Here is a 16,173-nt window from a genome sequence, read left to right as displayed (position 1 = left end):
TTTTTTTTTTTTTTTTTGGCTAACTTTATTTATTTACTTACTTACTTACTTGCTTACTTTTTTTGTTGAGTTATAGTCATTTTACAATGTTGCGCCAAATTCCAGTGACGCCGGTTATTTCCCATTGAACAAACAAGAATTTAAATCGCAAGATGGTATTTGGAGTGTGTCATGTGTAATAAATCTACAAAGTGCCTACAAAGAAAATGAGGCTTCAACATTTGCTAGAATGTGCAAAAGCTCAAAACCAATCTTTAGGCTATTAAGTCTGGGTATCTGTGTCATATCTAGAGGAATCAAACCAGAATTCCCCCATCAGAGAGGTTCTGGCACGGGGGTGCTGGCTCTTAGTGTGTCCCGGGGCACCGTCTAGTATAGCATGGTTGAGATCTTTCAAAACTCCAGTTACAGACTTTACTCACATGCTAATCTGGGTGTGCTCTGAGTCCCCAACTACTACATCTACATATTCCCCCAATTCTGTTTTGTCACAGTAGCTGGTGCCTCAGCGGTGAATCCTGCCCAGAAATGAAACTTCCTTGGCCTCCTGCCCTGACACAGGCTCTGTGCTGAAATCTTGTGAACAGTCAGGGGCTATTAGCTAATTTGGAGTTGAATATAACACAACTCATAGAATAGACCTGTAAGAAGCATTTCCTGATTATTCTTAAAAAACAAAAAAGAAACTTGGTGAGATCTCCCCAAGCTAGAATGATACATTTTGATAAGATTTGCAAAGATTAAAAAGTAGAGCAGAGGATTTTTAGACCAGAAGCAGTGGGGACCACCTGTAGCCTGAACATTTTAAGGGATGCAAACTGTCATTTATCCTTCACTCATCTGGGTAATCCAAGAACAGCTGGTTTCTTCTTGGCCAGAATTATCTACGTGATGGGAGATGTGTAGAAACAACCTGTACAACCTTTTAAAGCCACTTTGCAGGAACCCAAGAAGGGAAGCAGACATTTAGCACCTTTGGTATAATGTAGCCACACTTTAGGTGAAGGTATTTCTGGTTATTTTCCCATTTATTTTTCCTTTCATGATGCTTAGATATGTTTGCTCCATGGTTAAAAAAAAAAAATCGGTAGTCTTTGGGGATAGCACCACATAGAGGAAAGAGAAAAGGCCTTGAGATTTGGGTTTGCAGCTCTGCTTCATCATTTACCAGCTGCAGGACCCTGAGGAATTAGCTTAACTTCTCCAAGCCTCCATGCCTTCATCTGTAAAATGGGGTGAGTAGTGCTTCACCATGCAAGGTGGTGGTGAGAATTAAAGGAGCTCATATGTGAAAGTATCTGTAACTGTGCCTAGAAGCAACTAAATAAGAGGAAGCTAATTTTAATACTTCTTCAGAACTCTGAAGCCCCCAGATCTCAAATAATACATAATACTCTACACGAAGTGAAGTCTAGCTGAAAAATTCAAGTATCCCCTTGAGATCCTTAAAGGTTCTATGAATACTGAGCCCTAAACTCATTTGTAAAGTAAAATAAATTCAGCCACAGAAGCTCTCCACATCAGACCATTTCTATAATAACATTTGCCAGAAATTTATCTGAATATCCCAATCAAAAGTGCTAAAGATGGTTATAAATACACCAAGTGCTTGTTTTTCAGTAATTCCTTTAGGGCAGGTACATACTCAACCTTGACACTATTGACATTTGGGGCTGGATAACTTTCTGTCGTGGGGAGCTGTCCTGTGCACTACAGAATGTTTAGCAACACCCACAACCTCCACCTATCAGATGCCAGTAGCATCTTACCCCCACATAGTGACAACCAAAAGTGTCCCCAGACATGGCTGGATATCTCCTGAAGGCAACATCACCTCGGCTGATCACCCTTGTTCTGGGAGAATGATTGTGTACGTGGTAGAAATACGTACAGGGCAACCAAGCTGCATGGAGGTGTGCTCTGGCTGGCTAGCTAGGCTGTCCCACTAACTTAAAGGCAATTCAAACCGTGATTTGGTAAGATGACTGACACATAACGTTGGCCTTTGGGATTTTAGACACGAGTGCTAATGGCCTCTTGGACTTTATAGGAAGGGAAGCAGGTAAGAAGAATAGCACATAAGCGAGTGAAAACCTAGGGCTCATGAACTTGGTTTAGTGTGGACAACCCACACTCTCTTCAGGACCATTTAGACAGTAATAGTTCTTAGCGAGTGGACATGATTACTGGCAGGGCAACAACTCTCTGATGCATTCACTAAAGAGAGAACCAGACAGACAACCATTGTTTTCGGCAGCTCATTAAACACACACACATTACACCTTTTAAATACTTTTCCAACTGTCATTAGTGCCAGTTAAAACTAACTTCTGCTAGTAGTATCCAACTGTGGGGATAACAAGACACTGCATAAGAGAATTTTTCTAAACCTTATGCTAAGATTTGAAAGTCTAATTTATCCTAAGTAGTGAATGTGGTCCATTCATAGCAATTAGCTTAGGTAAAACACTATGCCCATCGGAATAGCCTGTCCGTCGCATAAACGCGTAATAGCAGGCACACTGATGCCACTCACTACCTGCATCCATCAGTCTTGACCTTTCCATTGGCCTTTCTGTAGACAGTTATCAGACAGCACCTTGTTTCATCACTATTTGATGATGCATTAGTTGAATTAAACCATTGCAAACTAGTATAACCATGGCAAAACTTCATTATGGTTAATGCATACATGGGCAATATTCTTCGTGTTAACCAACTGCACAGGTATGCTTTTTAAAAAGCATATTTAGATTCAAACATGCTTTCTAGATCAGAGATTTTGGGGAGCCTAGAGTCACTACAGAAGTTAGCTGCAAACAGTAGTTTAAATAACCCATCTACTTAAGACTTCCTGAATGTTTATCAAAATATATTACAGAATGTGAGTCTAAACTTCAAAGTCTGGAATTTTGGTTTGATTTCTAGACATTCCAAAGCCTTTTGTTTGTTTGCTTAAGTCCATTGTTGATTCTCTTAGAGTTTCATCCAGTAAATGCAGGTTTTGTCTGACTTTTCTCCTTTGTGCGTGTTGGTACTTCAGATGTATTGTGTGTTGCTTGAACTGGTTCTCCAGTGTTATATCCTAGTCTCAAGCTGACAACGTGCTCAAGGATGTATCAAAATCCATATACTGGAACTACTTAGATATTTCTAATATGTCAATAAAAGATATATTGCAATCCTTCAGTAGTATTTCTCATTTTTCTTAGTGTAATCTCAATGATAAATATTACCTTTTCCTTAAGATGAGGTTGACATGACTGCCTGGTAAAATTGACCTGAGCAAACACCCAGTATTTTACGTACGTGTGATTTAAAAAATTAATTTTTAATTACACAGGTATTATATTTTCTCTCCTGGTTTAAAAAAAAAAAAGGCTAAGAATGAGAAGGTGCATTGCCGAACGGGGGCTGGGGTAAGTTCCTTTCCTCTGTTTTTGCTGCTCAGGTCCCCCCAGGGCTGCACCTGCCATCTGCTCTGCCATCTTCCACACAATAGGTGCTAAAACAATGCTGTTCTTTCATTAACCCAGCCCAAGCCAGGGCTTCTTTTTTAGTTCATCCATTTCCATTGTCTTATGTTCAGCTAACTGTTGATTATCAGTCTCCACATGCTCTGGCTTGAGCTACTGCCCTGAGCGCATGCAGGTGTCTTCTTGGAACTAAATGCCGGGTTTAACATTTAACCTGGTGAAATTTCTCTTCGTTGGTCTTAGTTTAGTACTCCCGCTGATCAAGGTAACCTTGGTCTTACATTTGTCATTTGTTTCTCCACTTGGTGCGTCTAGATTGGATGATTATTAGTTACATGCTTCCTACCAGTCACTAAAAAATAATGTTCACCAGGGCAGAGCCATGCAAAGAGCTTCAGGGCACACTACATACCTTGCCACGTCCGGTACATTATGCGTGCACGGTATTTCACAGCCGACAGACTGCTTTCACATACATTAGCACCTTAATTCGTGGTCAAACAGCCCAGTGACAGAACACGTCAGTCTCATCCACGTGGAGAACTATATGGGCAGTAAAATTCTTTGCTAAAATCAAGATACATCTCATTTAATGATGTTTTGAAAAAATTCTTTACTGCGCAGCAAGACCACAATCAGTGATTTTTCCTTTGTCTTGCCTGATCATAGTGAATATAAAACCCTATAGTAACGATTGCACAAAATATCTTCTTAGGTCAATGGTAACAGATTAAGACTGTAAATTAATTTATCTGCTTTCAACGCTTTTGAGAAGTCAAGGGGAAAAAAAATGATTGTTTCGTCCCAGAATAGTCTTCAACTTATACTGACGACCAAAACATACCTGAAATTGCTGAGTGACAGACCTGGATTCACCTCTTCCCGAAGCCTTGTGTGAGCACACTCTTTTCCCCAAAGGGGATGTAATTACGGGGGTTTACTTACTTTCATTCTCCCCCCACCCCCGCACACTTTTTCACCTTGGGAAGGGGATGGAAATTAAGAAAGGGGTGTTTACTGCGTCCCCAGGGTTCGCACATCTTTTTTCACGTGGCCCGCCTAACTACGGTGCACAGTAGGCGCGGGCACACTCATTTCCAGGCAAGGGGACGATTCCCCGGAGAACTGAGACAAGTTACAGAGCCAGTCAGAAGCGGAGCCTGTACCTCGTAGAACCCCACGGGCTCCGTGTTGCTGCAGCTAGGGAGGGTGGGCTGGGTGGACCTAGGCTCAGCCCTGCGGTTCCCGGAGGGAGCAGAAGAGCTTCAGCAGGGGATGTCCGCAGGGCGCGCCTCTCAGGGGGCGCGCGCCAGGCGGGGGGGAGGGGGGTTGGCGGGGCGAGGGCGGGGCTCCGCTTCCCCTCCACGGAGATACCCCTGCAGAACGGGGAGGGGCGGGCGAAGGGGCGGTCCCCTTCCCCAGGCCAGCCCAGCCGGCGCGCAGGCGCAGCGGCGGAAGGGGCGTGGGGAGGCCGCGGCGCTCCAGGGCCTCGCGCCCCGGCCCACCCGGGAGCGCACGGCTGCGCACTGAGCGGTCGGCTGTCCCGGAAGCGCCGCGCTCGCGCCACGTCTGCCTCTGCAAGTTCCCCCAGGTCTCGCTGACACTGCGCCACCCGCGAGGGGCGCGCGCCCGGGCCTCCGCCCGCGGGGCTGGATCTGGAGCATCATGGACAGCGCGACCCCGCGCTCCGCCTCCGCGCTGCTCCTGCTGCTGCTTCTCCTGCTCCGGGCTGAACGGTCGGGGGGCGCCGAGCTCACCTTCGAGCTGCCTGACAACGCCAAGCAGTGCTTCCACGAGGACGTGGAGCAGGGCGTGAAGTTCTCCCTGGATTACCAAGTAAGGCCATGGCTCCCGGTGGCGCCTCCTCTCTCTCCCCTCTCCAGGTCTCGCCTGGGCACTGGCGCGCCCCAGGTTGGAGTGGCTGGAGTTAGCCACAGAGGCTGCAGGGGCCGGGAATGACTGGGGACCAGTTGACTTCCCCGTGAGGAGGAACGTTTTGATCACTCAGAACCCACTCAAGACAGCCCCGACTAAGTAGGGAAGTAGCGCCGCAGGTGCGTGCCCAGGATGGGGATGCCCCTGGGGCGGGTCCTGCATCCTCGGGAGATGGCCAGAATAACTTCCTGCAGGCCCCTTGACTTTAAGGAATGAGATCTATGATTAGCTGGACCCAGGCTCTCTGTCCCAAGTTTCTTGGACTGCTTTGTCCCCTCCTGTACTGAAAAAATGGTGGCAAGAGGAAAAGGGTTTGTGGTTTTATTTTTCCCTCCAGCGTTTGAAGTCATAGCTGGGGTGAGCGCGGAAGTGATGAAAATGGGTGCTTTGGAAAGGAGGTCTCAGCACAGCCTTAGAGCTCTGGCAGTGTTTACAAGGAGTGATGTGGCTGCAAGACTTGGCTGCTGCCATATGGCTCAGAACAGCTCCCAGCTCCAGCACTCCTGGCTCCTTTGAGAGATCTCATGGCTCACAGTTCAGGGGAGCAGGTCTTGAGTAAGAAATCTGCCTTTCAGGTTTAGTGAGCAGATCTAGGTTTGGGGGGCTGAGTAGGGATTATACCCAGACAGGCTTCTGCTGGTGGACACATACTGTCAAGCATTTACAGAGATGAGGAAAGACAGACAGCAGGCTGGCAGGCCATTTGATGGTCCTTTTCTGACCAAAGCTCCTAAAAGAGACTTGTGCTTGGGGACAGCATCATGTATGATGGCCTCTGAGTCGTTCTTCTAGCCACTGTCAGATCTCTGTGGACAGTGTGCAAATTGCGGCTGGGTTAGCAGGGGTAACCTAGGTATGGTCACCAAAAATTGATCATTATGAGGCTGGAGGGGGCCTGAGAGGTCATCTGGTCACTGCTGGGTCAGGATTCCCTGTTAAGGAGTATTCAGCCTAAGTTAAACACCTCCAACATTAGGAAGCTCACTAATCACAAAGCAATTTTTTCCATCTGGACAAAAGGAAATTTAAAATTTGGAAGCAAATGGACTGTTGACTGCGTTCCCTGATGGATGTCGGTTATAGTGATTGACTGCCTGTGTGATTTTGCCCTTTGGAGGTTTTTCTCCTTCCTGTGTTTACAGAGAAAGTTTGAGCTAGTGATTCCTGGGAGCTCTCCCACCTCTGATAGTCACTGATTCTGTGAATGCTTCAGCTGTATTTGCCTTCCCCTTGCATTCCATCGGCAATAATATGAATATTTAACAGACGCGTTCAACAATTTGCGTAACCTCGGACCCTCGGTTTCCTCTTCTGTGAAATGGGGAGGATTAGGCTCTTTGTACTCTTTCAGAGCAAAACCTTTGGACTCAGACAGACATGAATTCAGGTCTGTCATTTTCAAGCTGTGTGATCACGGCCACTTTACCTCTCTCAGCCTCAGTTTCATCCTCTGTAAAATGGGGCATGTCATAGTACCTGCTTTAAAAGGTTGTGAAGATTAAATGAAAAAAATGTGATGTCTAATCACAGGGTCTGGCTGGTGTTTGGTAAGTGGTGATTGCTCCTCTATTAACATTGGACTGTGGGTGTCTTTTGTGGTTGTCAGGTCATCACTGGAGGCCACTACGATGTTGACTGCTATGTGGAGGACCCCCTGGGGAACACCATCTACAGGGAAACCAAGAAGCAGTATGACAGCTTCACGCACCGGGCTGAGGTCAAGGGCGTTTATCAGTTTTGCTTCAGTAATGAGTTTTCCACCTTCTCTCACAAGACCGTCTACTTTGACTTTCAAGTGGGCGATGAGGCCCCCATTCTCCCAGACATGGGGAATAGGGTCACAGCTCTCACCCAGGTGAGTGGACATTTACAACCCTAGGCTGAGCCCCGCAACCTGCTCCTCCTCTTCTGTCCCCCTCTTGGCTGATCGGCTCCCAGTCTGAAGTCTCAGTGTTGGCTCTGCCCCTCGCTTCACATCCAGTCCTAAGGACAGCATGTTCCCCTTCCCCTCTTCCTGTCTGTTCTTTAACTGGACCCCTCAGTACTCTCCTCTGGTATTCCTGTGTTGCCATTCAGTCTTTGACAGCACTGCTTTCAAAGTACACATAGCATGTGCCTCTCTCTGCTCATATGACGTATCTACATCAGAAAGACCAAAGTCCTAGTTTGTATGTGTTAGTTAAGGGAACACAAGCTGCTATAACAAGCCCCAAATACCAATGGTTTAACACAGTGGAAGTTTTTTTTTTTTCTTATTCAAATAATAATGTAGTGAGTTGGGGTAGGGGTGGAGGGCTTTCCTCCATGGAGTTACTCGGGAAGCCAGGCTCCTTTCTTGTCATCTTTCTGCTGTCCCTTAGGGCTTCAGAGTCCTCTGACTCTAGCCACTAAAAGAAGGAGGAAATGAAAAAGCCCCACCTGCGTCTTAAAAGCCAGAAGTAACACCATCACCCCCACTCATATCTCACTGTTGAGAAAGACTCATGTGGACAGTCTGGATGAAAAGAGGGCTGGCAGATACAGTCCTGTTGGGCAGTCGACTCTTTGCAACAACTCCACACTCTGGAAGAGAAACGGTGATATTTTGGGGGACAGATAGTCACCTCTGTCACCCATGGCTCTCATGCTTAACTATAATCCAGTCCTAGCCTCCTCCATCAGTCTTCCCTCCCTCCCACATGCAGGCTCTGAGGCTAGGGACTCTGTATTACTTACCCCTGTGTCTCCAGCACCCCAGTGCATGGGGTGTGGCACAGAATAGCAGCTCACCAAATATTTGTCAGATGACTGAGTGGCAGGGCCCAGGGACACCCGCAACACAGGGATGACCGTGCATGGCTGCACCTGTTCAAGGACCAAAGCCGGAGCATCTGAATCTCCAGAGAGGCCAGAGTACCTTCTAGGCTGCCCTCCAAGGTGACCACATACCCCATTCCCCTATGGCTTTGACCATGGGTTTGTTCCCTAGGCAGTTGGGGTTAGTGGCTCACTGCCCAGTCAGTAAGCACTCTCTGCACATGGCTATTTAAATTTAAATTACTTGAGATTAAGTTAAAAATTCACTTGCTTATTTGCTCTATGGCAACATTTCTAGTGCTCAGTAGTCACAAAAGTGGCTAGAGGCCATGCGTGGAGAGCTCCTTGGGACAACACTGGGTTTGAACTTGGCAACGTGACTGCTGACAGAAGGTCCGGCCCAGGGTGTGTACTGTGTGTAAGATCTTTCACAACCTATCCTCTCGAGAGCTCTGTTGGTCACTGATGAAACAGCTTCCGCCTTGAAGATTGTGTAAGTCTCCAGAAGCTGAGCTGAAGGACTTCCATCTCTTGCCAGTGGAAAAGGAATTGGTGGAGAAGAGGCTTAATGGATTCATGCAAGAGAGACGTTCTTTCCAGGAGCCTTAGAATTGGAGTTTGGTTTTGTTGCAGGAAGAGGGATTGCGCCTCCCTCTTCTTTGTCTGGGAGCCTCGTCCTTCCGCCCAGCCTCAGCAGAGCTGTTCCCTTCAACCGCTGTCCCTCTGGCCCCTCTGCCCGAACGGGCCGGGTTGTGTCTGCGTCTGCCTCCGGGAGCACTGGCTCGCCTGCGGGGGGCGCTCAGTCTGCACGCCGTGCTGGGGTGGTGCGGCTTCAGGGAAGTTGGACGGCGCCGTCCCAGCCGCCAGGAGCCCTGCGTGGAGGGTGACCCTGTAACCCACGTAGCCACGGGACAGTGTGATCAGGGCAGCGATTTAAGGGCGAGGGCTCTCCGGGGAGGGACCCGCTGACTCTTCCAGGAGGCTCAGGGAAGTCTTCACAGGGAAAGTTCTGGCTGAAAAGTGACAGTGTGGGCGGTCACCCAGGAGGGTGTCCGGTGCTGAGGAGGGAGGGCCGCCCAAGCCGAGAACAGCAGGTGCAGGTGTTCACGGTATAGCTTCCACTTTCCTCGCCGGCCCTTGTCTTGTTTCCCTCGGCTCGATCCCCTTGCTGCCTCAGCTGTCATCTCTTCCCCTGAGACTTGGTCCAGCCCCGTGCTGGGCCAGAGACCGTGTTTTCTGGCACCAGTATCAGTACTAGGGTTGAAAGAACAGGACAGAGTGGCCAAGGCCCAGGCCAGGGCTTCAGGCCAGAGAGACTTGTCTTTGGCCTGAGTTCCAGCGTGACCAGGCTCCTACCAGAGGATGTGGGCTGAGCCTGCTACTCAGGGAGCCCAAACTGAGAGGCTTCCTGAGAATCTGGGCAGATCACAGCCTAGGCTGAAGGTTCCTGACAGAGGTCAAAGGCCCGGGGCTGCCTCGGTAGTGGTTGAGGGAAGATTAAGGGTCATCTCATGCATCCCTGCCTTTGAGTTCTTGAAGAATTTAAACAACCAAGAACTCCTATCAGTGAAGGCCCTTATGACGTGAGGCTAAAGGAATTTGCTGGTGGTCACACAATGAAGACCTGGGCATCAGCAGGTGGTAGAGGCGGGATGGGATGTTGGCGTGGGATGGAGGAAAGGGATGGTCCTGGGAGGCGGACTGGTCAGGGTGTCTCCAGAGACCAACTGTCATGATGGAGCAGTGCCCAGAATCCCTGTGAGGTTCCAGGACACCAGAAACCAGCCAGGGCTGGAGGTTTTGGCAAGGCTGAATGAAGGTTGCACTCTGGGGAGGTGGGGACCTGGGCAAACAGGGCTCTTAGGAGCAGCAGGGATTCTGCTGGCTTCCCTCAAGGCAGGAAGCAGGCTGGCCGGGTTACCTAACTGACATTTTGTGATAACAAGCTGAAGAGGTGCCTTAGCCTGATGCCAACGGCAGATCCCAGTCAGTGGCTGGGGAATTAGCATGTTTTTGTGCTAGGGGATGCTTCCAGGTGTCTGTGGATCTGGGGATGTGTTGTGCTGGCGTCTCCGGTGGGGTCTATGCCAGGCTCTAAAGGTGTCTCCTGGCTTTAGATGCTAGGAAAGCTGCAGAGTCCCAGCTGTTGCTCTGGTACCCTCTGGGAACCGGCCTCCTTCCCTGCCGCTGATCTGATCCGAAGCTTTTCCTTTAAAGGCCTCAGGCCCTCTTCATAGAATCACAGTGCTGGTCTCTGGCCGGTGACATCGGATCTAAGCCTTTAAAGTGATGCCTTACGTAGCCTATCTGGTGTACTCTCTGCCTGGGGCGCCTGCACGTGTGATTCTGTGTCCTCCTTCGTTTCTCTTCCTCTCCCCCTCCTCCTCCTCTAGTGATTCTGGACCCTGGGAGAAGGCTGCAGGTATCAGCCTATACTGCTGAATGCCCAGTCTTGGGCCCAGGGGTCCAAGGAGCTTCCAATTCAAGTGAATATAATTAAGTTTCTGAATGCTCTTGTGATGGAAATAAACACGGAAAATGGAATTCTAGCCTGGAAAACCAGTGAGCCCTTCCCTAGTGTTTAAAAACAAAGCCTCTGTGTATTTATACATACTAACCGTGTGTATATATGCATGTGTGCACGTATGCATATGTGTGTGTGTGTCTACACATACATATGTGCATCTCTGTTCATCCCATTAACTTCAGGAACAATCTGCGTGTTACCAAGTCCTCTAGGTCTCTCCCGGCTCCACCCTTCTCCCCCTACTTGGCGACCTCCTCAATTGAGGCCCTCGTCTTTTCCTTGCCCACAGATTGCAGCAGCCAAAGTGGTTTCCCTGCCTCCCATCTCCCCCTGCATCGTGGCTTCTCTTCAAGTGGGATCCTGGTCTTGCCATTCTTTTGCTCACAGGGCTGATTGTTAAAAGTCTTGACTCTCAAGGCCTTTGCTGTGAGCCTCTACCTACCCACGACTTCCTCCCCACACAGCCCCGGCCCTTGGCAGGGCACTGCAGGTGCTCCTTACTGGGCTTTCCTCACCTGCCTGCCCCTCATCCTCCACCAGGTGACGTGCTGTCCATCTGTCAGGGTTCAGTTTTCCACTTCCTATGTCAGGTAGCCCTCCACCTCCCCTGACAGGATTAGCAGCTTTCTCCTCCCAGCTTCCCCATAACTCTGCTCTCCTGTCTCTTGCTGGCTCTTGTCATAATCCATCACATTGATCCCTTTCTATAAATTGTGACCTTTTTGAGATCCAGGACTGTGCCTGACTCTGATTGATCTCTCAGTTTCCTGGGCCCAGCATCATGTCTGGAAGATAAATAGGCATTTAATAAATAGACATTTGAAAGAATGAATCAGTGGGAGTTTGGGCTATAGAAGAAAGCCCCGCATGATTTGGAATCCCTGTATTCTCATTTTCACGGGTATCTCTCTTGAGTTCCCCAGCCCTACCTTCAGTAACTGTGGTCTTGCAGGAACCACCAGGGTGATCTAGAGAACTAGTTTGACTTACCAAGTCCTCCTGTGTCGTGGTCATAGGTAGTGACTGGAAGGGGGCTCTAGGGAAGCTTCTAGAAATGTCATACCTTGATTCAACTTCGGTACAAGTTGGCACTTAAAAGTCCCTTTGGAATCAACTTCTTGATGTCAGGAGCCCTTCTCAGGATCATTTGTCCTTCTCTCAACATCAGACGTTTATAGGTACAGGCATTCCTTGTTTTCCTGTGCTTCACAGGTGCTGCTTTTTTTTTTTTAAACAAATGGAAGGTTTGTGGCTGTGATGATGGTTAGCATTTTTTAGCAATAAAGTGTTTTTTAATTAAGATATGTACATTTTTTTTTAGACACAATGCTGTTGCACACTTAACACGCTACAGAATCGTGTAAACATAACTTTGATACGCACTGGGAAACGAAAAAATTCATGTGACTCGCTTCATTGTTGTATTTGTTTTACTGCAGTGGTGTGGAACAGAATTTGCAATGTCTCCGAGGTATGCCTGTGCAACCTACCCACCAAACGTGGGGAGTGTGAAGACCCCGGGCTGGCTAACCCCACTTGCAAGAGGAGACTGCAGTATAATGGCCCAAACAGTGGGTGTGCAGGGCGCCACTGAGGAAGCAGTTTCAAAGTTCCCCTTGGGGGGATAATTGAAACAGACAGGCTTGTTCTTTACTGTGGATTCTGCCCCTTGAACTGGTGCCCAGTCGAGCTCCACTAACTCCACCTGATGCACAGTAACCGTGTCAGTTTTCCCTCCATGTGACATTTCACCACCTCTTACCCGCAGATCAGAATGAGGAGTCAGCCAGTATGTGCAGAGGAAGCCCACGCCCCTGGAGGTAGACCAGTGGTCAGACAGAAGATGCTGCCTTGTCAACAGAAAGGCTGAAGGGCAGCTTGTCTGTCCTCCTGTAGTCTAGCTTAGCGCCTAGAATAGCCTGGAATAAAGACTATCTAATGGGGCAGGTAAGGAGAACACACTTTCTCGGTCAGAGTCCCCCATTTGCCTTCAGTCTGTGAGAGAAATGAGGGGTGTCGGAGGCAGTGACGGCGGTTACACTGGTTCAGTCCTTTTTGGCGCCTTGCGCCGCGCTTTGTTGACGGCCACCTTTGGAGTTCGGGGGCTGAAGCAGATGTCTGCTGGATGCTGTATGAACTTCTCTAGCCCGAGAACTCACTGTTGGGTTAGAAGTTTCTAAGTTTTGGATAAAATGATGTTTTAGAGATGGCCTGTGAGTAAGAGCTCATGTTTCTTCACAGACATGATGTATTTTGTTTTCTGTTGCTGAGTCAGTAATGACTATGAACCTGACGGCTGCAAACGACACCCACCTATCATCTCCCAGTCCTGTGGGCTCTGAGCCTTGGCAGGCTCGGCTGGGTCCCCTGCTCAGGGTCTCAAGGCTGAAATCAAGGTGCCGGTGGGCGGGCTTCTCATCTGGAGGCTCCAGGGAGGAACATGAGTGCTTTGACACTCATTCAGGTGGTTGGTGGAATTTAGTTCCTTGTGGCTGTAGGACCGAGTTCACTATTTCCTCGTTGGCTGTTGAGCTCTCAGGTCCTGGAGGCCTTTTCTGGTCCTTGCACGTGACCTTCTGTATCTTCAGAGCCAGCAGTGGTGCACTGAATTCTTCTCAGGCATCCCGCCTCTCTGACCTTTCCTTCAGCTGACCAGCTGGGGAAAGCTCTCTGCTCTGAAGGGCTCCTGTGATATGGTCAGGCCCACTGGACAGTCTCCCTGTCTTAAGGTCAACTGTACCATATAACAGTCCCGGAAGTGACAGCTCATCATATTTGCAGGTTCCTGGGATTAGGGCAGGGAATCTGGGGGTAATGATCCTGGCCTATCAGAGATGTAGTATTAAATAAGAGAAAACAGGGCACTGGTGGGAAGCATAGGCTCGGGACTTAGATAGTTGAGTTTAAATCTTGACTCTGCTGTCTCCTAACTGTGTGGCTCTGAGCAAGTAACTTAACCTCTCTGAGCCTCAACTAGACTTGTTTGGAAGGTTCAGTAGAACTACGTCAAACCCTTAGCGCAGACACAGCCAGCATTCAGTAGAATTACCAAGGATGTTGACGACAACGCATGCTGTGTGCTGGATTCCGTTCTTCTTTTCTGGGGGTTCGCAGTGACTGCTTTTCTCTCCCTGTGCAGATGGAATCTGCCTGTGTGACCATCCATGAGGCTCTGAAGACGGTGATTGACTCCCAGACGCATTACCGGCTCCGGGAGGCCCAGGACCGGGCCCGGGCCGAAGACCTGAATAGCCGAGTCTCTTACTGGTCTGTCGGTGAGACGATCGCCCTGTTCGTGGTCAGCGTCAGCCAGGTGCTGCTGCTGAAAAGCTTCTTCACAGAGAAACGGCCCGTCAGCAGGGCGGTCCACTCCTAGTGGGGCGCTCTGCTCCCGGCCCCTCACTCCCCAGGATGGAGCAGCTCCTTGAGGTCACAGGCTCCTGGGGGCTGGTGGGCACAGCCCAGGGTAGGGGCAGAGCTGCCTGGAGGAGCGCGGGGTGACGTGCCCTCACCTGCACTCTATTCAGATGCCTGGTCCTCGTCCGGCAGCCTCAGCTCCTAGAACCCCATGCTTGGAGGCATCCGGCTGCCTTATGTGTGTAACGCTGAGCGAAGAAGGAAGGGATCCCCAGGCTGGGGACTGGCCACCGTGGGAGGCAGGCAGGCGGCCATCCAGTGGCCTGGCTGGTAGGAGGAGCCCCACGTGCCCAGGCCTCCAGGCGGCAGCTCAGGGCTTTCTCTCTGCTCCGTGACACATGGCCCACTTGGCTTGTGTGTGTCCTAACCCGGGTGGGGAAGATGGGGCCCTCCGTCTGGCCTCTCCTCCCACGGAGCTCTGTACCTGTGGAAACGAGGCCCTGAAGTGGCTTTGCAGGGGTCCCCACCCCAGGCGGGCCATGGGATCAGCCCTGCAGGCAGGAACAACATGGTGGCTGGGTGCCTTGGGTGGCTGCGTATCTCCTGGGAGGCAGGACTCTGGCTAATAAAAACCACGTGTGAGCACCACGGAGACTCGTGCCTTTCTTTTCTTTGCCCTAACGGAGCTCGCAGCTTAATGGGGAGTGTTGGTGCGCATATAAAAAGTTACAGCGCAGTAGAGCAAGTGATGCCCCAGAGACATTTGCGGAAGGGGGAGTAAATTACTGTCCTCTCAGTTGAATGAAGACAGTGAAAAAGGGAGTTGGTAATTTTGTGGTCTCAGGCTCCAGAGATTACTGTCAACAACTGAGTCATTTAATCCAAACAGAGGGACTAAGACCAGAAAAAGAAAAGACTGAGCAATGATGAGTGGCTGCCCCAAGTGCCATTTCCACAGCAGCCACAGTAGTCTCTTTAAAACTTAAGTGAGACCCTGTCACTCCTGGTCAAAACCTTCCCGAGGCTCCACACAGCGTTCACGGTTCAGGATGAAGTCCTCACCATGGACCACAAAGTCCTGCACCATCTGGTGCCCCAGCCTCTGGCCCTGTGAGTCCTACCACCCCCGCCTTCTCCCTTGACTCACTCCACCCATGCCCTCCTGGTCTTGCTGTTCCTAATCACACCAGGCCATGCTTATGCCTCAGGGCCTTTGCACAGGTTGTTCCCTCTGTTAGAACACTCTCGCCCTGAGACCTGCGTGACCTGCTCCATCGTTTCCTCTTGACCAGTGTCACATTATCAGTGAGATAACCACTATTCTCATCTGCCCTGGCCCTCCGTGTCTCTGTCTCAGCTTTACTTCTGTGTCATTTATCACCATTGACAGATTGTGTTGCTTGTCTGTTTATTGTCTTGCTCATCTCATTAAGGTGTAAACTCCAGGAAGGCAGGGACTTTGTTTACTGCTGTATCCCTAATGTAGAGAATAATGCCTGATACATACTAAGGTCTAAATATATGTTAGTTACTAGACGAACAGCCTTGCCCATCAGTAAGAAATTAATGCCTATGGATCAAGTGTCTGTATAGTAGGTGTTGAGGGAAGATATGATGCCTACCCTGAAAAAATCTATCAAGAAATCTGAAATCCTGAGCTATCTGGCAAGTGTTAATAAAGCACTGTAGGACACAAAATAATCCCACTAGAAAGCAACTCCATAAGCCTTACTTCACTTGTTTGAAAGATAAACCCTGCTTACCTGTTCATATGGTATTTTTTCTCTCTGAAAATTAAGTACCAAGTGTCTACAAAAGATGATTTAGGAAATATGTGTGGAGTATGGTTAAAAACAACACAGCACATCCTTAGGTACCGCTCTCTGGGTTAAGCAACAGAGCGTGACTGTTGCCTCTTCTTAGAAGCCCCCTGTCTGCTCTTCACAAACATCTTCTCCCCTGACCCCCCACCTCCGCCGACCAAGAGAACCACCAACCTGGACTGAGAGTTTAGCAAGTGCTGAGAAGTTGTTCAGAGAATTGAGGGATGTTGCTCTGCTGAAGCTCCTCCCGTCATCTGCT

At 49.3% G+C, this 16,173-nt stretch overlaps 1 protein-coding gene across 1 annotated transcript; it reads left to right on the top strand.

The window, feature by feature from the left end:
• The first annotated feature begins 4,980 nt into the window (after positions 1–4,980).
• Positions 4,981–14,739, top strand: TMED3 (transmembrane p24 trafficking protein 3). The gene is made up of 3 exons (XM_010983887.3): positions 4,981–5,312; positions 7,018–7,266; positions 13,874–14,739. The coding sequence occupies exons 1-3, from the start codon at positions 5,142–5,144 to the stop codon at positions 14,108–14,110; spliced, it is 657 nt and encodes a 218-aa protein (XP_010982189.1). The 5' UTR covers positions 4,981–5,141; the 3' UTR covers positions 14,111–14,739.
• Positions 14,740–16,173: the final 1,434 nt, after the last annotated feature.

This window comes from Camelus dromedarius, chromosome 29 (genome assembly GCF_036321535.1).
Source record: "Camelus dromedarius isolate mCamDro1 chromosome 29, mCamDro1.pat, whole genome shotgun sequence".
Lineage (NCBI taxonomy): Eukaryota > Metazoa > Chordata > Mammalia > Artiodactyla > Camelidae > Camelus > Camelus dromedarius.
This window is presented reverse-complemented; position numbering and strand designations above follow the sequence as displayed.